The sequence below is a fragment of the Aquarana catesbeiana genome, linkage group LG07, assembly GCF_042186555.1.
Source record: "Aquarana catesbeiana isolate 2022-GZ linkage group LG07, ASM4218655v1, whole genome shotgun sequence".
Classification (NCBI taxonomy): domain Eukaryota; kingdom Metazoa; phylum Chordata; class Amphibia; order Anura; family Ranidae; genus Aquarana; species Aquarana catesbeiana.
Window position 1 is genome coordinate 254,269,879 of NC_133330.1, and position 23,170 is coordinate 254,293,048.

General features: G+C 42.9%; 1 protein-coding gene across 2 annotated transcripts in view; it reads left to right on the forward strand.

Annotated features, from left to right (window-relative positions):
* Nucleotides 1-23,170, forward strand: part of LOC141103533 (transcriptional adapter 1) — a 156,377-nt gene that overhangs the window by 43,239 nt on the left and 89,968 nt on the right. Inside the window, exon 1 of one of the 2 annotated variants that reach the window (XM_073593218.1) lies at nucleotides 18,171-18,344. The exons of the other annotated variant lie outside the window; for it this stretch is intronic. Within the exon in view, the coding sequence (XP_073449319.1) occupies nucleotides 18,271-18,344 (74 nt within the window). The 5' untranslated portion in view covers nucleotides 18,171-18,270. Of the gene's footprint in view, nucleotides 1-18,170; nucleotides 18,345-23,170 lie in introns of those variants that run through there. 2 annotated transcript variants of the gene reach the window in all.

The window sequence follows — 23,170 nt, forward strand, 5'->3', positions numbered from 1 at the left end:
CACTAGTGAAGAGGCCTACACGTTTCTGAGCATGACAGATAGTGAAGAGGAAGTCACTCATCTGTCAAGTTCAAGCTCAGAATACGAACCTGTAGAGGACAGCGGCTCCATGACAGATAGCTCTGACGACGGAGTTGTGGTCCCTGCTAGGGTCAAGCGTACCAGACCCCGATCTTCTTCTTCTGTCCTTGAAGTGCAAGAACCGCAGGGCTCTCGTATGGAGCAGAGAAGTACTAGTGCCGCTACTCCTTCTGGTGAACTGGCAAGCACCAGCGGCCTAGTACACCCTGGTCGTACATCCAGCACTGCAGTATCACGTGGTGACGTGGCGAGTCCCATAAGTGCAGTTCAAGCCGGCGAGGTGGCAAGCACAACTAGTGTCCCGCTGCCACCAAGAAGACAAAGACAAAGTCGTGCCCATAGTGCCCTTCCTGCTGCATTCGCCAATCCAAATTGGGTACCCACCACTTCTGCAGCACCCGTACTTCCCCCTTTCACTGGCCAACCCGGAATTCAGGTGGAAACAGTTGACTTTATGCCACTGGATTTTTATTCACTGTTTTTCACCGAAGATCTCTATAGATCTATTGTGGACCAAAGCAATTTGTACGCTGGTCAACACATCGCCGCTAATCCCCAGTCCTCCCTTGCCAGAGATTGGAGACCAATTACGATCTCCGAATTTAAGATCTTTCTGGGCCTTTCCCTCAACATGGGCATAACCAAAAAGAGTGAGTTGCGGTCATATTGGTCCACTGACCCAATTCACCATATGCCCGTGTTCTCTGCTTCAATGGCCAGGGCACGATACGAGCAGATTTTGCGGTTCATGCACTTCAACGACAATGAACTCTGTCGTCCTCGTGGAGACCCTGCATACGATCGGCTCTACAAAATTCGGCCCCTCGTAAACCACTTCAACCAACGTTTTGCAGACTTGTTTACTCCCCATCAAGTTGTCTGCGTTGATGAGTCCCTGATTAAGTTTTCTGGCCGCTTGTCCTTCAAACAGTACCTTCCCAGCAAGCGTGCCAGATACGGGGTCAAGATGTATAAGCTCTGTGACAGGGCCACAGGCTATACATGTAGATTTATGGTTTACGAGGGCAAAGATAGTCACGTAGAGCCGATAAACTGCCCTGACTACATAGGAAGCGCTGGCAAGATAGTGTGGGACTTGGTGTCACCCTTATTCGGAAAGGGGTACCACTTGTACGTGGACAATTATTATACGAGCGTGCCACTTTTTAGTCACTTGTTTGATCAGCAGATTGGAGCATGTGGCACCGTGCGACCTAATCGCCGGGGCTTTCCCCAGCAGCTTGTAGAGTCCCGTCTTAGGCTGGGGGAGAGAGCCTGCTTGCAGTATAATAATTTGCTCGCTATGAAGTGGAGGGATAAGAAGAATGTTTTCGTTCTCACCTCCCTTCATGCAGACACGACGACCCAAATTACTACGGCGACTGGTGTTGTGGAGAAACCCCTCTGTGTCCACGAATACAACCTTAATATGGGAGGGGTGGACCTCAACGACCAGTTGTTGGCGCCGTACCTAATTGCCCGTAAGGCCAGACGCTGGTACAAAAAAGTGTCTGTTTATTTATTTCAATTGGCTTTGCTGAACGCTCATGTGCTATACAGAGCTTCAGGACGGACTGGATCCTTCCTTAAATTCCAGGAAGAGATCGTCAGAGCCCTTCTGTTTCCAGACGGTGCTCCACCTCACCTTCCCAATCCAAATGCAGTAGGCCGGCTGCATGAGAGGCATTTTCCTTATGTCCTCCAGAGTACCCCTACCCAACGAGCCCCCCAAAGAAAATGTTGTGTCTGCAGAAAGCGCGGATTTAGGCGTGACACCCGGTATTATTGTCCCTCCTGTCCTGGCAATCCTGGTCTTTGCATTGGTGAATGTTCTGAACGCTACCATACACTAGTTGAGTATTAGCGTAGGGTACAGCACTGCACAGACTAGGACACACTTCCACAGGGTCTCCCAAGATGCCATCGCATTTTGAGAGACCCAAACCTGGAACCGTTACAGTTTTAAAAGTTACAGTTATAAAAAAAAAAAGTAAAAAAAAAAAAAATACACAAAAAAAATAAAATAAAATAAAAAAACCAAAATAGTTGTCGTTTTATTGTTCTCTCTCTCTCTATTTTCTCTCTATTGTTCTGCTCTTTTTTACTGTATTCTATTCTGCAATGTTTTATTGTTATGTTTTATCATGTTTGCTTTTCAGGTATGTAATTTTTTTATAGTTTACTGTGTTTTAAACATTTTTTTGTTTTCAGGTACGCCATTCAGCTGCAGCGCGGATTTATTTATCTTGACAGCAACAGCGTTTGCTCCCACGATACATAAAGCCGTGACTCCAGCGCTGTCGGAGGTGATTTCACCACCACAGTTACATACTTCAGCATATATGCCGAAGCGTGGGGGCAGAAGTGGGTGGAGGAGCGATTTGCTCCTGCCTTTTGCGGGAGGATGCCCCCATGCTTCGGCATATATATATTTTAGGTAGGCACAGGTTGCGTTAAATGTTTTATTTTTTACTATGTTTTTTTTTTGTATTTGCTTTGCAGGTATGGTAAGTATTACTGTTATACTGTAATGTTACTTTGTTTTTTGTTAACCATCATTTGCTTAGCAGGTACGCCATTCAGTTGCAGCGCGGATTTATTTATCTTGACAGCAACGGCATTTGCTCCCACGATACATAAAGCCGTGACTCCAGCGCTGTCGGAGGTGATTTCACCACCACAGTTACATACTTTAGCATATATGCCGAAGCGTGGGGGCAGAAGTGGGTGGAGGAGCGATTTGCTCCTGCCTTTTGTGGGAGGATGCCCCCATGCTTCGGCATATATATATTTTAGGTAGGCACAGGTTGCGTTAAATGTTTTATTTTTTACTATGTTTTTTTTTTGTATTTGCTTTGCAGGTATGGTAAGTATTACTGTTATACTGTAATGTTACTTTGTTTTTTGTTAACCATCATTTGCTTAGCAGGTACGTCATTCAGTTGCAGCGCGGATTTATTTATCTTGACAGCAACAGCGTTTGCTCCCACGATACATAAAGCCGTGACTCCAGCGCTGTCGGAGGTGATTTCACCACCACAGTTACATACTTCAGCATATATGCCGAAGCGTGGGGGCAGTGGGTGGAGGAGCAATTTGCTCCTGCCTTTTGCGGGAGGATGCCCCCATGCTTCGGCATATATAAATGGTGCATGTATGCCCATCATTAGAAGTGGGTGGATGAAGGGAGGTATTCTAATGGTGGGCATACCCACCAATCAATATCTTTTTTTCGTTCAGCCCACAGGCTGCATGAAAAAAAAGTTAACAATATATGCCCAACAAGGACCAGCAACGTACTGGTATGTTGCTGGACTTTGAGTGGTTATACCAGAATGATGCCTGCAGGTTTAGGTATCATCTTGGTATCATTCTTTTCAGCCAGCGGTCGGCTTTCATGTAAAAGCAATCCTAGCGGCTAATTAGCCTCTAGACTGCTTTTACAAGCAGTGGGAGGAAATGCCCCCCCCCCCCACCGTCTTCCATGTTTTTCTCTGGCTCTCCTGTCCCAACAGGGAACCTGAGAATGCAGCCGGTGATTCGGCCAGCTGACCATAGAGCTGATCAGAGACCAGAATGGCTCCAAACATCTCTATGGCCTAAGAATCCGGAAGCTACGAGCATTTCATGACTTAGATTTCGCCGGATGTAAACAGCGCCATTGGAAAATTGGGAAAGCATTTTATCACACCGATCTTGGTGTGGTCAGATGCTTTGAGGGCAGAGGAGAGATCTAGGGTCTAATAGACCCCAATTTTTTCAAAAAAGAGTACCTGTCACTACCTATTGCTATCATAGGGGATATTTACATTCCCTGAGATAACAATAAAAATGATTTAAAAAAAATAAAAATGAAAGGAACAGTTTAAAAATAAGATAAAAAATCAAAAAATTAATAAAAAAAAAAAAAAAAAAAAAAAAAAAGCACCCCTGTCCCCCCCTGCTCTCGCGCAAAGGCGAACGCAAGCATTGGTCTGGCGTCAAATGTAAACAGCAATTGCACCATGCATGTGAGGTATCACCGCGAAGGTCAGATCGAGGGCAGTAATTTTAGCAGTAGACCTCCTCTGTAAATCTAAAGTGGTAACCTGTAAAGGCTTTTAAAGGCTTTTAAAAATGTATTTAGTTTGTCGCCACTGCACGTTTGTGCGCAATTTTAAAACATGTCATGTTTGGTATCCATGTACTCGGCCTAAGATCATCTTTTTTCTTTCATCAAACATTTGGGCAATATAGTGTGTTTTAGTGCATTAAAATTTTAAAAAGTGTGTTTTTTCCCCAAAAAATGCGTTTGAAAAATCGCTGCGCAAATACTGTGTGAAAAAAAAAAATGAAACACCCACCATTTTAATCTGTAGGGCATTTGCTTTAAAAAAATATATAATGTTTGGGGGTTCAAAGTAATTTTCTTGCAAAAAAAAATAATTTTTTCATGTAAACAAAAAGTGTCAGAAAGGGCTTTGTCTTCAAGTGGTTAGAAGAGTGGGTGATGTGTGACATAAGCTTCTAAGCCTGGTTTCACACATGTGCGGTGCGAATTGAAGCTCAGGTTTCACTGGGGAGATAACAATCTCCTGTTCAACGAATTCATTGCGTTTTTGCTCAGGATTAGAGAGCAGGGAGAGGGGGAGGGAGGGGGGGGGAGAGAGGGGGAGGTGTAGTGAGGAGAAAGAGAAAATCCTTGTTCAGAACGCAATGCATCTGCGAATCAGATGCGTTCCCATAGGAGATAATAGGCTTGTAGTTCGCACCGCAATGCCCAAAAAACGCACACGTTTTTTGTGCAATGCGCAGTGCGAATGCAACGCACATATGTGAACCAGATACATTCATATGAATGTATTTTAAAATGTCCTGCGAATTAGATGCGGTGTAAGCCGCATCTAATTCGCATAGGTGTGAACCCGGGCTAAATGTTGTGCATAAAATGCCAGGACAGTTCAAAACCCCCCCAAATTACCCCATTTTGGAAAGTAGACACCCCAAGCTATTTGCTGAGAGGCATGTCGAGTCCATGGAATATTTTATATTGTGACACAAGTTGCGGGAAAAAGACAAATTTTTTTTTTTTTGCACAAAGTTGTCACTAAATGATATATTGCTCAAACATGCCATGGGAATATGTGAAATTACACCCCAAAATACATTCTGTTGCCTCTCCTGAGTACGGGGATACCACATGTGTGAGACTTTTTGGGAGCCTAACCGCATAGGGGACCCCGAAAACCAAGCACCGCCTTCAGGCTTTCTAAGGGCGTAAATTTTTGATTTCACTCTTCACTGCCTATCACAGTTTCGGAGGCCATGTAATGCCCAGATGGCACAAACCCCCCCCAAATGACCCCATTTTGGAAAATAGACACCCAAAGCTATTTGCTGAGAGGTATAGTGAGTATTTTGCAGACCTCACTTTTTGTCACAAAGTTTTGAAAATTGAAAAAAGAAAAAAAAAATACGTTTTTCTTGTCTTTCTTCATTTTCAAAAACAAATGAGAGCTGCAAAATACTCACCATGCCTCTCAGCAAATAGCTTGGGGTGTCTACTTTCCAAAATGGGGTCATTTTGGGGCGGTTTTGTGCTATCTTGGCATTTTATGGCCTTCAAAACTGTGATGGGTAGTAAGGAGTGAAATCAAAAATTAACGCTCTTAGAAATCCTGAAGGCGGTGATTGGATTTCGGGGCCCCGTATGAAGCTAGGCTCCCAAAAAGTGCCACTCATGTGGTATCCCCGTACTCAGGAGAAGCAGCAGAATGTATTTTGAGGTGTAATTCCACATATGCCCATGGCATGTTTGAGCAATATATCATTTAGTTACAACTTTGTGCAAAAAAAAAAAAAAAAAAATTGTCACTTTCCCGCAACTTGTGTCAAAATATAAAATATTCCATGTACTCATCATGCCTCTCAGCAAATAGCTTGGCGTGTCTACTTTCCAAAATGGGGTCATTTGGGGGGGTTTTGTGCCATCTGGGCATTTTATGGCCTTCAAAAATGTGATAGGTAGTGAGGAGTGAAATCACAACTTTACGCCCTTAGAAATCCTGAAGGCAGTGCTGGGTGTTCAGGGCCCCGTACGCGGCTAGGCTCCCAAAAAGTCCCACACATGTGGTATCCCCATACTCAGGAGAATCAGCAGAATGTATTTTGGGGTGCAATTCCACATAAGCCCATGGCCTGTGTGAGCAATATATCATTTAGTGACAACTTTGTGAAAAAAAAAAAAAAATTGTCACTTTCCCACAACTTGTGTCAAAAAATAAAATATTCCATGGACTCAACATGCCTCTCAGCAAATAGCTTGGGGTGTCTACTTTCCAAAATGGGGTCATTTGGGGGGGGTTTGTGCCATCTTGGCATTTTATGGCCTTCAAAACTGTGATAGGTAGTGAGGAGTAAAATCAAAAATTTATGCCCTTAGAAATCCTGAAGGCGGTGCTTGGTTTTCGGGTCCCCGTACGCGGCTAGTCTCCCAAAAAGTCCCACACATGTGGTATCCCCGTACTCAGGAGAAGCAGAAGAATGTATTTTGGGGTGTAATTCCACATATGCCCATGGCATGTTTGAGCAATATATCATTTAGTGACAACTTTGTGCAAAAAAAAAAAAAAAAAAAATTGTCACTTTCCCGCAACTTGTGTCCAAATATAAAATATTCCATGGACTCAACATGCCTCTCAGCAAATAGCTTGGGGTGTCTACTTTCCAAAATGGGGTCATTTGGGGGGGTTTGTGCCATCTTGGCATTTTATGGCCTTCAAAACTGTGATAGGTAGTGAGGAGTAAAATCAAAAATGTATGCCCTTTGAAATCCTGAAGGCGGTGCTTAGTTTTCGGGGCCCCGTACGCGGCTAGGCTCCCAAAAAGTCCCACACATTTGGTATCCCCGTACTCAGGAGAAGCAGCTGAATGTATTTTGGGGTGCAATTCCACATATGCCCATGGCCTGTGTGAGCAATATATCATTTAGTGACAACTTTTTGTAATTTTTTTTTTTTGTCATTATTCAATCACTTGGGACAAAAAAAATAAATATTCAATGGGTTCAACATGCCTCTCAGCAATTTCCTTGGGGTGTCTACTTTCCAAAATGGGGTCATTTGGGGGGGTTTTGTACTGCCCTGCCATTTTAGCACCTCATGAAATGACATAGACAGTCATAAACTAAAAGCTGTGTAAATTCCAGAAAATGTACCCTAGTTTGTAGGCGCTATAACTTTTGCGCAAACCAATAAATATACGCTTATTGACATTTTTTTTACCAAAGACATGTGGCCGAATACATTTTGGCCTAAATGTATGACTAAAATTGATTTTAATTGATTTTTTTATAACAAAAAGTAGAAAATATCATTTTTTTTCAAAATTTTCGGTCTTTTACCGTTTATAGCGCAAAAAATAAAAGCGGCAGAGGTGATCAAATACCATCAAAATAAAGCTCTATTTGTGGGAAGAAAAGGACGCAAATTTCGTTTGGGTACAGCATTGCATGACCGCGCAATTAGCAGTTAAAGCGACGCAGTGCCAAATTGTAAAAAGTGCTCTGGTCAGGAAGGGGGTAAATCCTTCCGGGGCTGAAGTGGTTAAAGTGGTGTTCCAGACGAAATTATACTTTTTAAATAAAAATACCCCTATAATACACAAGCTTAATGTATTCTAGTAAAGTTAGTCTGTAAACTAAGGTCTGTTTTGTTAGTTTATAGCTGTAGTTTGTTATTTTATAAACTTACAGCAGGCCGTGGCCACCTTAAGTGTGGGCATCTGAAGCCAGACTGTTTTTCTTCCTGGATCTCATCCTTGCAGATCTCGCACATGCTCAGTGCAGCACAAGCAGTGTAATAGGTTTCAGGTCAGGTTTCCATAGCAACGGCAGTTTCAGAGGAAGTTCAGAAGGCACTGCAAATAGGAAATGATGCGATGGGCCGCGGCCAGGGAGGAGGAAGTGAAAAATGAATACAGCAGATATACAGTAAGTGCTGAGAAAAAAAAATTTAAAAATATCCAATTCGTTTACAGTGCACAGTTTAGTGAGGGATGCTGAAGAGTTCTAAAAGTGGGTGGAACTCCACTTTAAGGGTGTCCTGGCCATAACACTCTCTCCCACAGTTCTGTTCAATGAGACAATAAATCTCTTTGCATTCAAAAAGTGTCCGGCGCCCACCTTTTCATCTTGCAGTACAACCACCATGCCTTGTAATCCACTCTACACAGAAGGATGTCAGCTGTCTCTGGAGGTCACCATTAGGCCTCTAGAGGTCTCGGACCTTGCTACATACAGTTCACCAACACAGTATACTTTATTAGGGTAGTAAGAAAAATTAATATAAAAAATCAAAAAGTGAAACTGGGCAAATGGCAAAATAAATTAACATTAACACACATAAGCTGCAGCATAAAATATACAGAATAACATACATGAAAAAATAACTCAATATGCTGCTCAAATAGAATGATAAAGTGCAATACATAGAGAACAGTAGTGAATCCTTAAATAAAAAGTTCATACGGATAGTGTCAAAAGTCCAACACCCTTGAGATTACTTCAAAGTGTGTCAAATAGAATCTCCTTGTGTAACAACTTCCCTCATTGAAGAAACACACCACATGTATTTACACCCACTGATGATGTCAACTTACCAAAGGACGTGTGACTATCATAGAAAAGTTAAAGAGGAACTGCAGTCTGCTCACATAATTTGTAATAAAAACATCTTTGCCATTCTGAAGCTTCTATCCAACCACTTTGCATATTATTTTATATACACTGTGATTCTATACTTGCCAAATATGCTGCAGAAATCTTCCTCCACAGTGTATACACCGCTCCTAATGCGCCCCTGCCCATTAAAATCAATGGGCAGCACCGGCAAAGCGACGCTGCAGCGGGTGCTTTTAACCCTTTTTGGCCACTAGCGGGGGTTAAAAGCTCCCTGCTAGCGCGCCTGAAAAGCGCCGCCAAAACGACGGTGAATCGCCGCTAAAGCAACGGTAAAGCACCAGGGGCGGCTCAGTGTGAAAGTGCCTTAAGAGCTATAGGTTCCTGCTGCTGTCAGTCAAACTCCTGTAAGGAGAGAGCGGGAGCATGGCTGAGTGTCTCTGAATGCACACAGCCCAGCTCAGGGGCGCAAGAGGCGGGACCCAGAGCAGTGAAGGGTGGACAGCACCGGTGGGGGACTTCCAAAGAGAAAGTATGGGACCACTCTGTGCAATATGGTTGCACAGAGCAAGTATAGAATCTTTTTTAATTTAGCAAAAAGAAACAGATTTTAATATCACTTTAACTATTATATATATGGTATATATATATATATATATATATATATATATATATATATATATATATATACACACACATATATATATATTTTAATCAGCAACAGGGATGGTACTTATGTTGAATGAAAAGTGTTCCATGTGCTGGTGGCTGCTATATTCATTTAAATCTTCATACCTCAGCCTCCCCAATACCTCCACAGCTATGATCTTCTGGTGGTAGAGGGGTTCTTACGAGCTGCTGTACCTCTTACAGGCACACCTCAAAAGTACCGCCTGTGCCCTCGCTTTCCATTCCCATGCTCCATTCATAAAAGCTGTACCATCACTTCCCGCAATAAAAATTACTCAGTGAATGGAGGAAGGGAGGATGAATGAAAGGTCTGCCTCATTTCATTCATCTTTGTTAATAAATCTCCTGGTCTTCGAACTTTGGTGACGTGTGACGCGACTTGCATGCTGGGACGCGGCGGCCATTTTGCGGCATGGAAACGCTGGACATTTCCTACAATGCTTATATTAACCTGCTGAAATGTGAGTGCAAAACTTTTTAGCCTTTTATCAATAAACTATTGTTTGGATGTCTGCACTATGATGAGTCTTTTTCTCTCTTAACTGAGTATTGAGACTGTGAAGGAGATACAAAGTCATCCCTGTGCTGCTGAGGAGCTGCCAGTGATTTATATCCCATGCTTGCTATCATCTAAATAAGGGTAAGGGGCAGTGTGTTTGGGTGACAGTGGTGGTCTCTTCACTTATCTGATACCTCAAGACACATCCTTTTGGCTTATTTTGGACTTTCTAAAGTGGATTACATTATATGCTTGTGCAAGTTGAGTCTGTGCCAGCAATATACTTTGGGTTCATATTGGACGTTTTCAAGCTCTTCACCATTTTCCATCCAGAAAATACAGTATTAGAAGTATTTAAAAATTAGGGAAATAAGAACTGTATGTGAATTTTATCCAGAAAAAGCTGGTACCCAAATGATCAAACAAGGAACTAGAGACTTCTTTCTATTTATGGATATGGAGTGGAATGATTCTATTTTTATTCTATGATAAGGTGAATCTGGAGAGGTATACCTACGCCATCTAGTGGTTAGTTATCTCCAATAGATTTAGAACTTTTTTTAGACTTCTAGATTTTCTTTTTGCCTAATTGTTAATAACATTCAAAACTGCTGTAATTTCAAGTTGTTATTCGCCAGTGGTGCTTTAAAGAAGGCCTGCCTCTTTCACCCCCCCCCCCCAATATCTTGTTCAGTTATTGACTCATTTACCCATTTACTGTATTTTAGGAATGTCTCTTGGATATTCTTACATGGATTATGTATGATATTCATAGTCTTGTGAATGTGTAATGTGGGTCCTGTGTACAGCATTTTACATTCATTGTACTTTTGTTTTAGTTTTAGATCGAGTGGTGAGGGGTTAGACCCTCTGTAAAGCTTTCAATGACATCTGTGTTCCTGCTGGGAAGTTTTACCCCTCTATTTGTTGCGGTGACTATTGTCCCTGAAACAAAAAGTGATGGAAAATCCACATTTTAGGTTGTCACCAGAGCAGGAGGAGATCTACTGTTAATCTAGTGTCAACTGTCTAAGCTGGGAATTACCCTTGCTTTTGAAGCATAACTGAAGGCAAAACTTTTTTTTTTTGTTTCGGATAGAGTGGAGAGCAGTGGCAACCTTTGGCAAACAGTATGCCAACCCCCCCCCCGCCCCCCCCCCCCCCCCACCGGTCAGTAGTACTTACTTAGTACTCGGTAGTACTTACCCCATCACCGGCGGCTTCCCTTGCTTAGAGGCAGCACCTCCCATTCTCCTGCTCTCCATGACGGCTTCTGTTCCTCCCTCCTCCTCTGGGGCCAATCGGGAATCTTCTCTTTTACACCTGGGTGGGATTGGAGCACATTCTGTGCGACCCAAGCCCACCCTATTTTGAAGCCTATTAGAGCCTCTGACCTGAAAGGGGCCGGACGCATGAATAGGGGGTGGCCGCGACGGCCGTGGATAGATTCATGCTATGCAAGAATCTATCCATTGCATATATGGGGTGGCAGCGGTGCCCAGGCTCCGCTAATGGATGGGCCGCCACTGGTGGAGGAGGAGTAGAATCTCTGTCAGGTTTCTATTGCTGTGTGTGCCCCCGTTAGGGAGATTCATTCTCTCAGTTTTTCATATTTACCGTTATCACCGAAAGTCCCGCATTTTGGGTTATCGCCAGAACAGGAAAAGAGGAAAAATTTTTCAATGAGGACACTAGTATTGGTGACGACCAGGTATTTTCTCACTTTGGAAGGATTTCCTCTTATTTCCTGTTTTGGCTATAGGACAGGAAGTGAAGGGAAATCTCCCTAATGGAACACAGATGACAAAAAAAAAAAACCTGACAGGGTTTATAACCTTCCCATACTCTATACAAAATGAAAAAACAAAAACATGTTTTGCCTTTAGTTCTACTAAAACAAAAATCTCTCAGTGGGACAAAGACAGCAAAAAAAAAAAAAATACACACAAGAAAAAAACAAAAAAAAAACTAAAAGGTGTCGTGTGTGTGATATTCGTTCAGTATTATCTATCTATTGGCAGTTCTATAGACCAGCTCTCTGGGTACCATATCTGATAAACATACCCCATACTCTTTCACATGGGGGAAGGGATCTGGGGGCCATGATATTTACTGGTTGTTAAGGACGCTGGCGGCCGCCCTCTCCTTAACCGCCATGTTTAGTAGATTTCAATACTAAAATACCGTATCACTTCATAAAATAGCTCATGTGGTATTTTATTAGATTTTTTTGTGAATTACAAAAAATATTTTAAAAACGCTAATGCCCCGTACACACGATCGGATTTTCCTGCAAACAAAACCGTGGGAACGCGGTGACGTACAAGACGTACAATGGGCTGAGAAAAATGAAGTTCAGGCTCAATCAAGCAGGCTCTTCTGCTTGATTCTGAGCATGCATGGACTTTTGTGCGACAGACTTGTGTACACACGATCGGACTTTCCGACAACAAAGGTTTGTTGGCGGAAAATTTGAGAACCTGCTAGCAAACATTTGTTGGCGGAAAGTCCGACAGCAAATGTTCGATGGAGCATACACACGGTCGGACTTTCCAACAACAAGCTCACATCCAACATTTCCTGACGGAAAGTCTGACCGTGTGTATGCGGCATAAGAGTTTTTTTACCTCCCATAGAGGTATAAGCCTGGGCCTGTCATGATTTTTACGTAAACATGTTTAGGCCTCATGCACACGGACATAAAAAAGCCACCAGGCTACGTCAGGGGCATTTCACATTTTTTTTTTCACACCTCTAAATGTATCTGAACGTTAGCTAATGTATTCATGCACATTTAGGTATTTTAGCGTGTTTTTATGTGCAGTGCTCAGGGGCAGGCAAAAAGTGGTTCAGTCACACGTTCTCAGAGAAGTGGTTTTGCATTCTTTACATGCAAACGCGCATAAACGCTCCTAGCAGGTCTATGCGCTTTAATTTATGCTAGTGGCTAGAATATATGAATAATCTAACTAATAAAATAACTTATGCTCAAATGCTCCCAAACGCCATACCCGCATGAAGCGCCTAAATGCAAGTGAAAAAATGTGAGATTAGAGGCATTTTTTCTGACAGCTTCTGGCAGAAAAAATGTCTCTAAACTTCATTCACCTGTGTGCATGAGGTCCTATGAGTTATAAGGGGAATTTCTAGAAACATTAAGAAAATGAGAACTCATGGCTCAAGACATACTGCCAAGGATATCACCCACTGGGCCATCAAAACTTGAGTGCTTTATCAGCCTTACATATGGAGAACATGGACTTATGTAATGGACAGAGATGAAGTCATTAGTTGCTGTTTACCTATGATGCTTAGGCTTGGTTTCTATCTTGATCTGCAGAGTATATATAAACTTATACCAGTGGTCTCTAAACGGAAAGGTCGTAAGCACCCCTTTGCTTGCCTTTATCTGGCCCTCGGGGGAACTGTTCCTCCCACTGACACCAGCAATGAGGCACTATTCCTCCCAATGACACCAACGATAGGGCACCATTCCTCCTAATGACACCAATCATGGGACACTATTCCTCCAATACCATTGCATACCTCCCAACTTTCTGAGATGGGAACGAGGGACACCTATTAGCAAAAGTATGTAGGCATAGGACACACCCACTGCCACGCCCCTTAAAGGAGAATTATACCAAAAAAAAAAAAGATTAGTTAAACCTACAAGTGCTTTTTTTACCACTATTATTCCTTTATACTGGCTTTACAAATTTGCAATTGCAACAATTTAGAAATTGGATGAAAAATTTAGCACTAGGCAGTGGCGTCCCTAGGGGGTGGCTACTGGGGCTATAGCCCTGAATCTGGGGCCAATAGCCCCGAGTCCCTAACCTAGGGTTGTCTCTGGACTCCATCTGCTCAGTTGGTGGCCGGGGGAGGAACATGACTAGTTAATGTTATCAGGCACAAGTTCTTATCTATATTTAGCAGTTCTGACAATTTAATCATTGTCCCGATGTCCACTTCTATACCAATCTGCCGGGTAATGTAATTGTTGGGAACCACAGCACAAAGATTACTCTGCCAGGACTATTTGATGATTTTCGGGCTCAGGAGTAATCCTTGTGTTGCGATTCCCAACAATTACATTGCCTGGCAGATTGGTATAGAAGAGGATGTCAGGACTCAGATTACATCTTCAGAACTGTTGAATATAGATAAGAACTTGTAGAAATAGGAAGTGCAGCGCTGGACTAGTGACAAAAACACATGTGAGTGATGATGATAAATCAGTTATTCAATCAATAAATCAAAATAGTGAACCACAATAAATAATGTCCAATGAATGATCAAAAAATCCACAACAATTAAGTGCTCAAAATTATATCGTATTAAAAAAACAAATAGATCAATAAACATAAAGTCCAAAAATTAGTGATGTGTTGAGATCCGATAATGGGTCTGGGATCAGTTATCCACCGCGTAGTGCTGCCCACCACCTAATGGTAAAATTGAAGGCTTACCGGAAAGCCTGTGACCGCCCTTACTCAGGGGGGTGAAACCAGGCTTAGTAGAAGCAGACCATCAAGGGAACACTCCAGGACACACTGCATCAATCTCCTATGTGGACGACCAACTGGCGATGTGCTTCACAAGGTACTTTTGTAAATCACTTCCCCATACTTTGGGCGATGAGATGACTCAGGGGGCCAGGATAGACTGACAGCAATGCCCGGCTGTGACCTCTCCCGGGCGCCGTGCTATCTATGAACAATCAGAACGCGGAAGCTCCTAGTGGTCAGGGGGTGTCCGAATGGAAGGGAGGGGGTGTGCAATCTGGGATCAGACGCTCAGGTCTATAGGGAGGGAAGAGGTGGGTAGATGATGCTTTGGATTTCCTCCTACTCTTCTCTCCTCTTCCTTTCTCCCCTCCTCTTTCCTCCACCTTTTCCTTTCACTATGCTCCCTCTCTTCCAAGGATGAAGAGGAAAGAAGAGTAGGAGGAAATCCAAAGCATCATCTACCCACCTCTTCCCTCCATATAGACCTGAGCGTCTGATCCCAGATTGCGCACCCCCTCCCTTCCATTCGGACACCCCCTGACCGCTAGGAGCTTCCGCATTCTGATTGTTTATAGATAGCACGGCGCATGGGAGAGGTCACAGCTGGGCATTGCTGTCAGTCTATCCTGGCCCCCTGAGTCATCTCATCGCCCAAAGTATGGGGAAGTGATTTACAAAAGTACCTTGTGAAGCACATCGCCAGTTGGTCGTCCACATAGGAGATTGATGCAGTGTGTCCTGGAGTGTTCCCTTGATGGTCTGCTTCTACTAAGCCTGGTTTGACCCCCCTGAGTAAGGGCGGTCACAGGCTTTCCGTTAAGCCTTCAATTTTACCATTAGGTGGTGGGCAGCACTACGCGGTGGATAACTGATCCCAGACCCATTATCGGATCTCAACACATCACTAATTTTTGGACTTTATGTTTATTGATTTATTTGTTTTTTAATACGATATAATTTTGAGCACTTAATTGTTGTGGATTTTTCGATCATTCATTGGACATTATTTATTGTGGTTCACTATTTTGATTTATTGATTGAATAACTGATTTATCATCATCACTCACATGTGTTTTTGTCAATAGTCCAGCGCTGCACTTCCTATTTCTGAATAAAAAGAAAAAGAATTGCGCTTGGTGTGTGAATAAAATTGTAAAGAAAACACATCAATTATGAAAAAGGTCCTGCTGCTGTGCACTATAACCCCGATATAAGGGCACATAGAACAAAGTAGAAATAGGAAGTGCAGCGCTGGACTAGTGACAAAAACACATGTGAGTGATGATGATAAATAAATCAAAATAGTGAACCACAATAAATAATGTCCAATGAATGATCGAATAATCCACAACAATTAGGTGCTCAAAATTAAATCGTGTTAAAAAACAAATAAATCAATAAACATAAAGTCCAAAAATGAGTGATGTGTTGACAATTGTGCAGTCGTGCGACGCTGTACCCATATAAAAAAAATTCCCACAAATAGAGCTTTCTTTTGGTGGTATTTGAGGCACCTCTGAGGTTTTTTATTCCTTGCGCTTTAAACAAAAAAAGACCAACAATTTTGAAAAAAAAAAAATATATATATATTTTTTACTTTCTGTTATAAAACATAGTCAATAAAAAAAGTAAAAAAAAATGTAATTCATCATCAATTTTGGCCAATTTGTATTCTGCTATAAGCATATATTGATTGGTTTGCGCAAAAAAAAATATAGCGTCTACAAACTATGGGATATTTTTATGGACTTTTTATTTATTTATTTATTTTATTAGTAATGGCGGTGATCAGTGACTTATAGTGGGACTGTGACATTGCGGCGGACAAATCGGAGACTTGATACTTTTTTGGGGACCAGTGACACTAATACAGTGATCAGTGATAAAAAAATATGCACTGTCACTGTACTAATGACACTGGCAGGGAAGGGGTTAACATCAGGAGCGATCAAAGGGTTAAATGTGTCCCTAGGGAGTGCTTGCTGACTGTGTGAGGGGATGTGCTTTAACTGTGGGAAGACAGCCTAGCAGAAACACAGGATCTTGGTCTTCCCTACTAACAGACTACCGTTCTGCCTCTGTCGAGAACCATCTACAGGTCCCGGCGGACATCAGGTCTTCCAGACTCGCTGATTGGCTCCCTCTGTGTCCAATCACAGCAGGAGCGGGTCACCATCGGTGCACCGCAGGCCCGGAAATGCAGAATCGTACCTGTACGTGATTCTGCACACAGGAGCTGCCACCCTGCAGTAAATGTACGTGGTACGAGGTTGGCAAGAGATTAAACAGTCAGATTGTAACATGTGTGGTTAGCCTTTGGTTCATTCATCCTGCCACTAGAGTAAGGCCCCTTTCACACTGGTGAAGTTCACCAGCAGATTTGCCTGTTCAGCGGGGGGATCTGTCCGCTGATTCCTGTTGAGCAGGCAGATGAAAGGTCTGTGTCTGCTCCACTGATGCAGAGCAGACATAGACACAGCCTGCTGTTCTCTATGGGCTGTCAGATGGAAATGGACCGCTTGTTGGATGGGGAACAGATCCCCATTCTGTCTGTTTTTAGTGGACAGGATCGGATCAGATTTTGGAGGGTGTCAGCGGACACATGTCCGTCTGAAAAACTGACGGTTGAACCCGATTGGTCCATCCGTGTGAAAGGGGCCTCTCATGATACAGTGGAGGATAATGGGTCGCTCGCACTCCACTTCATCAATTCATAAATCTTTTTGTATTCTCCACAGAATAATACTCATATTGTAAATGAATGAGGGGAGGGGTGGATGAACACCATATGACAGTCAGAACATGCAGCAGAATACACAGCGCCCTGTGAATGGATGAGGGGAGGGTGAATGTGAATCACAATCTCCATTCCTCCAATCACAGAATGCCTTGCTTTCTGTGAAAAGAATACAAACATTTTTGTGAATGGACACGGTGGTGTGCAAGTAGCCTGCTATCCTCCACTGCATACGCTGTATAAAAGGTGCAATTACTTTAGCGCCTTTAGTTCAGCACTTACACTAATAACAGGGTGAACGAAACTACGATTTTCTCATAACGCAACAACATCCGCACGCGTGGGACCCTCATCATTAGAGGAGATTTCTTTTTATACAGCAATTTTCCTGGAGTTGTGTGCTTTAAGGCTGCTAATTGTTATGTGGCCTCCAGTCTGCACAATAAAATGTAAGAAATGGTTATAGCTTTTCTATTTCACCTCAGGATTTCACTTTTTGAGATGGGAATGAGGGACACCTGTCAGCAAACGTATCCAGGCATAGGACACACCCCTGGCCACGCCCCCCTTAAAGGAGAATTGTACAAAAAAACAAGATGGGTTAAACCCACAAGTGCTTTTTTTTTATCACTACTATTCCTTTATATTGGCTTTTGGAATTTGCAAATGCAGCAATTTAGAAATCAGAAAGGTTTAGCACTGGGAAACACTTTTTGATAGATAAAAAGTGCATTTTATATACAACTATATAGATCAGACCAAAATGAGGAGGAATGAAGGACTGAGGGACATTGCTCCAAATCAGGGACAGTTGGGAGGTATGTTTGTGTGCTACTTTAGTACAGGCTTTTTATTTCATTTTAGCATCCTGTCAATAGTTCTTATACTAAGTTAGGTGTGTTTGTTCTTTTGCAATAAAGATTTTGTATTCAATGTTTTTTTTTCTTTCTACTTTTTGTTTGCTGTGCCTTCCCGCGCCGACATTTGAAGTCCATGTATGTCTTCTGTGTTTGGTTTTATGATGCACATCAGCTGGCCGGCGCGGTCGGGCTGATTAGAGTCTTGTGGATTCATTTTGTATATTTTGTGTCCGGTAATGGCGACGTTTGTGAGTGAATTGGAGGCGGCCAAGAAGGGTCTGAGTGAAGCGCTGGGTGAAAACGTGAAGCAGTGAGTGACTTGTCTTGTCTTATTGTACGAGTACCGGGCGGCCTGCACATCCCCGGGCTCTATTAGAATGCTCCTACCGATGTGTTAGGGGAGAGCTCAGCGGCTCCCTAGTCATGTACTGTAATTAGATGTAAAGCCCAACTGAACGACATTTACTCTGCTAAAGTTCAGTGCCCAATGCACATTTGCCTATTTAGATAAATAAAAACGTTTGTTTTCACTTAATTTCCAGCCTTTGATACATTCAGTGCTGCTGATCTCCTGCCACCTTTTTCCATCCATGTCTGATGTACTCCAGCACAAGCTCTATGATATTCCTCAGACTGCGCTTTTATTTTTAAGCTGTAAAAGCAGCAACTCGTAGTCTCCATCGCAAGCCAATGTGTCTGGGTGACAACACGGGACGGTGACTGGGACAGAGCGTTGTCACCCTATAACAGGAAGTGTCTGAATGAGGACCCTCATGGCAGGATTCCCAGGTGTTGTTAGTGAAAGCTGCAGATCTATAGATATCAAAAATGACTTCTAACCTGACATTAACCACTTACTGCCCCGGTACATTGACTGCGGCAGCTGCAGGCTCAGTAACCTACTGGTGCGCCACCTGGGGCCCTTGCCACCGTGATCTCGGTACCCGGCCTCTGGTATCACATGATCGCTATGATTGGTCAAAGCGATCATATGTTTACACTAAGAAAAAAATAGTCATGAATGGCTTCCATTCCATGAATGGCTGTTTTTCTTACTATTGTGATTAAGTTATTGATCCACAGTTATTACATGGTACTTGGGCCAATTACAGCACCCTGTACCATGTGATTAGCTGTAGCTAATAAGGATGAGCTCTGGCGTGTTCGCACACTCCATGTGTAGAGCCCGCCAGGAAGTCGGCACTGCGTTGCGCTAATCACAGGCAATAAGACATTTCCTGATCTCTGCAGCCGTACATCGGAAAATGTCTCATTGCCTGTGAATAGCACAGCGCAGTGCCGACTTCCTGGCTCTGCACATGGAGTGTGCGAACACGCCAGAGCTCATCCTTATTTGTGACAGCTAAAACTATTGCTTCTAATACCCCGTACACACAATAGGATTTTTCGACAACAAAATCCTGGATTTATTTCCGATGGATGTTGGCTCAAACTTGTCTTGCATACACACGGTTACACACATCTTGTCGGAAATTCCGATGGGTTCTTCCTCTTTGTTTCCCTGCAAAGGTAAAGCATAATGGGCTACTATGCATCGCGTATCGAGTAAAGGTGCAAAAGATTACAATTGTAACTAAATATAAGATTGAGTGTCGGATCGGTTTGTCGAGGTTTGAAGGGACATTCCAAAATGAAGTATTGCAAGACAAATTCCTTAAAGTAATCGTAAAGTTTTCATGCTCCCCGAGACTCCTGGAGCCTTCAGCTAACATCTCATGACCGTCTCTAAGGCTGATCGACTGAAGGAGTTCCAGGATCTGCTGTCCCCCATTGGGTGGTTTGCACCCAACAAGCCTTGTTGACTTGAGTGGTATATGCCCAGCCAAGTCAATATTATCTGGTAAGCCTCCTCCCTCTTTCACGGTGGTGGTGTTTGCTTCCATTTTTTCACTCCAAGGTTCCCAGGAATGCCAGGAACTTCTCACATGTGTATTGGATTACAAACCTAATTAGACTGTATTTCATCATTTCGTTCAATTTGGACATTTGTGTGTAGTGCAGTCACTATTTTAGCACATTGCTTAATATCCATTCACATCTATTATGTTAGAGTTTGTGTCATTTTGTCACATATATGTTTGAATCACATACAATTTTTCCCTTTTCTTGCAATCATAGCATTAGGGCTCTTTCTCACGGGGCGGATCAGTGATGATCCGCCCGGTGAACATCCGCTTGCTCAGCGGGGATCGCTCCGCCGATCCCCGCTGAGCAGGAAAATGACAGGTCCATCGCTGCACACTGTGCAGCGACGGACCTGTCAGAGCGCCGCTCTCCCCTATGGGGGATCGGATGACGACGGACTGTAGAGTCCGTCGTCATCCGATCCGAAAACGGATGGAAAAGTAGGGTTTTCCTCCGTTACACTTTTCAGATCGGAGCGGGTCAGATGTCAGCGGACATGTCACCGCTGACATCTGACGCTCCATAGGGATACATGTATGTCCGTTTTTCATCCGAAAATACAGATCCCCCATGTGAAAGAGGCCTTGCACTTATTTATTTTCTACCTACTTATCGCCATTTTGGATGACCCCGGAAGTGCCAATGCAAACAAGCCTGGGAGCTGGATTCTCATCAGAGGGGTCCTTGTCTCTATATAAAAGAGTCTGGCTGCAGTGGGTAAGTACCCCAGACGAAGTCTTGTATAACGAAACGCGTCGGGAGGACTCCATTGCCGCCATTTTTATTTGCAAGCGCTTTTTATTCTGAGATGTGTTTTTCCTTTTAATAAATTTTCCATGGTTTACGGAATCACTATTAGCCCCTTCTTCATTACATGTGGGTAATGTCCGTTGGTGTCCGAGCTTCTATATGGAGAAGACTTCTTTGGGATAGCAACGTTACAACTTCACCATTCACCAGCCCTTGGTATCCTATCTCCATTGCCAGTGAGCAACCTAAGCCTGTTTGACCCACATAGCGTATGCTAGGTGGGTCCCAACTTTCTGGTAAGCCTCCAGTCATCTCGGGTGGTGGTTTCGCACAAGTGTCTGTCAGCACATGTTGGATTATATTCAGAAATTTTTCACGAGTATATGTTTTGGAATTTATCACCATTGCAACATTTATGTTCACCGTATCTGCACATTCAGTTTTGGACTTTATTGCCATCATTACATCCTGTCATCACTTTTGGTGACCCCAAGGCTTTATAATATGAGTGACTTTTATGTCCACAAAACATACAAAACACTATTTTTCACAATTTATCTTGCTATTTTATGTGGTATAGCAATATTTTCTTTCTCAGTTTTTAGCGCTACACCTGGTTGTATACGATTTATTGCAAATTTTCTATTTGTTGTGTTAGCTGCTTACGTTTATGACTTCTTTGGAGTAAGCGCATGGTTTATAAGTTTTTTTTTTTTTTTTTTTTTTTTTTTTTTTTTTTTTTTTTTTTTCTACTTATCTCTTTTGTCTACAGCTGTGCCGGCTGCTGGATTGCGGAGTGCAGTATACACTTTTCATTATTCACCATGCGCAAATGACAACCTATATAGAAAAAAAAACATAAAAAAAAAAAACGTAAAGTAGACTTTTGCTTTAACACTTAAAGAGGGAGTCCACCTGAAAAAAAATATTAAAAGCCAGCAGCTACAAATACTGCAGCTGCTGACTATTAATAAATGGACACTTGCCTGTCCTGGAGTCCAGCGATGTTGGAAGCTGAGCAATCTCTCAGCTGCTGCCGCCGCCATTCTCGGTGAGGGAATAAGGAAGTGAAGTGTTGCGGCTTCACTTCCCGGATCCCTACTGCGCATGCGCGAGTCGCGCTGCGTGTCCTAAGTGGTCCTCGCTATCTCCTGGGACCTGTGTGTTTCCCAGGAGACAGCGGGGTGGTGCGGGAGGGGGTGTGACTCCCGCGGGAGTGGGTGCAGATACCTGTCTAATACAGGTATCTGCACCCCCCCCCCCCCCGGGTGTAACTCAGCTTTAAAAGAAGTACAGCCAAAGCTCATGCATGTATGGTGTGAATGAGCCCTCACTTCTGGGTCTCCGGGCTTCAGCAAAATGGCAGCCTCCAGCAAGAAATAACAGAATCAATGCTGGAGGCAATTTACAGCACACACTAGTTTTGGTAGCATAGTTATTATATGTGGAATGTACAGTGCCTTAAAAAAGTATTCATACCCTTTGAAATTTTCCACTTTTTGCCATGTTAGAAACAAAAATGTAAATGTATTTTATTGGAATTTTATGTGATAGACCAACACAAAGTGGCACATAATTTTGAATTGGAAGGGAAATAAATGGTTTTCAATTTTTTTTTTACAAATATGTGAAAAGTGTGAAGTACATTTGTATTCAGCCCCCCGGAGTCAATACTTTGTAGAATCACCTTTCACTGCAATTACAGCTGTAAGTCTTTTTGGGAATGTCTCTACCATCTTTGCACATCTGGAGAGTGAGGTGTGTTGTTGACAGTCTGGGTTTGCAGGAAGAGGGTTGAAAGATGCCGGCGGTCAATCATCCCCATACGTTGGTACTGAATGAAGGAGGAGGAACTAGGAAAGCCTTGCTGGTGCATGGGGGGATAAGATTATTATTTTATTATTATACAGGATTTATATAGCGCCAACAGTGTGCAGCGCTTTACAACATAAAGGGGGATAGTACAATTACAATACATTTTACCACAGAAGAAATAGGATGGTCCTGTTCTTGGACCTTACAATCTAAAGCAGGGGTCTCCAAACTATGGCCCTCCAGTTGTTCAGGAACTACAATTCCCATCATGCCTAGTCATTTCTGTGAATGTCAGAGTTTTACAGTGCCTTATGGGATGTGTAGTTCCGCAACAGCTGGAGGGCCATAGTTTGGAGATCCCTGATTTAATGGAAGGGGAAGGTGGTAAAAAAGGTCATGGCTGCAGGGGATGATCTGATGGAAGAGACTCAAGTACAGTTTTTTTAGGTGGAGGTGGGGTAGGCTTCCCTGAATAAATGAGTTTTCATGCATTGTCTATGAGTGGAGAGGGTAGATTAAAAAGAAAACTAAGAACTGACTAGAACTACATCCTGCCTCCCTTTCTAGTCCCCCGAAAAGTATTAAATGTAAAAAAAAAAAAAAATCACAAACACCTAAAACATGTAACTATTCCCAGGTGTGCAA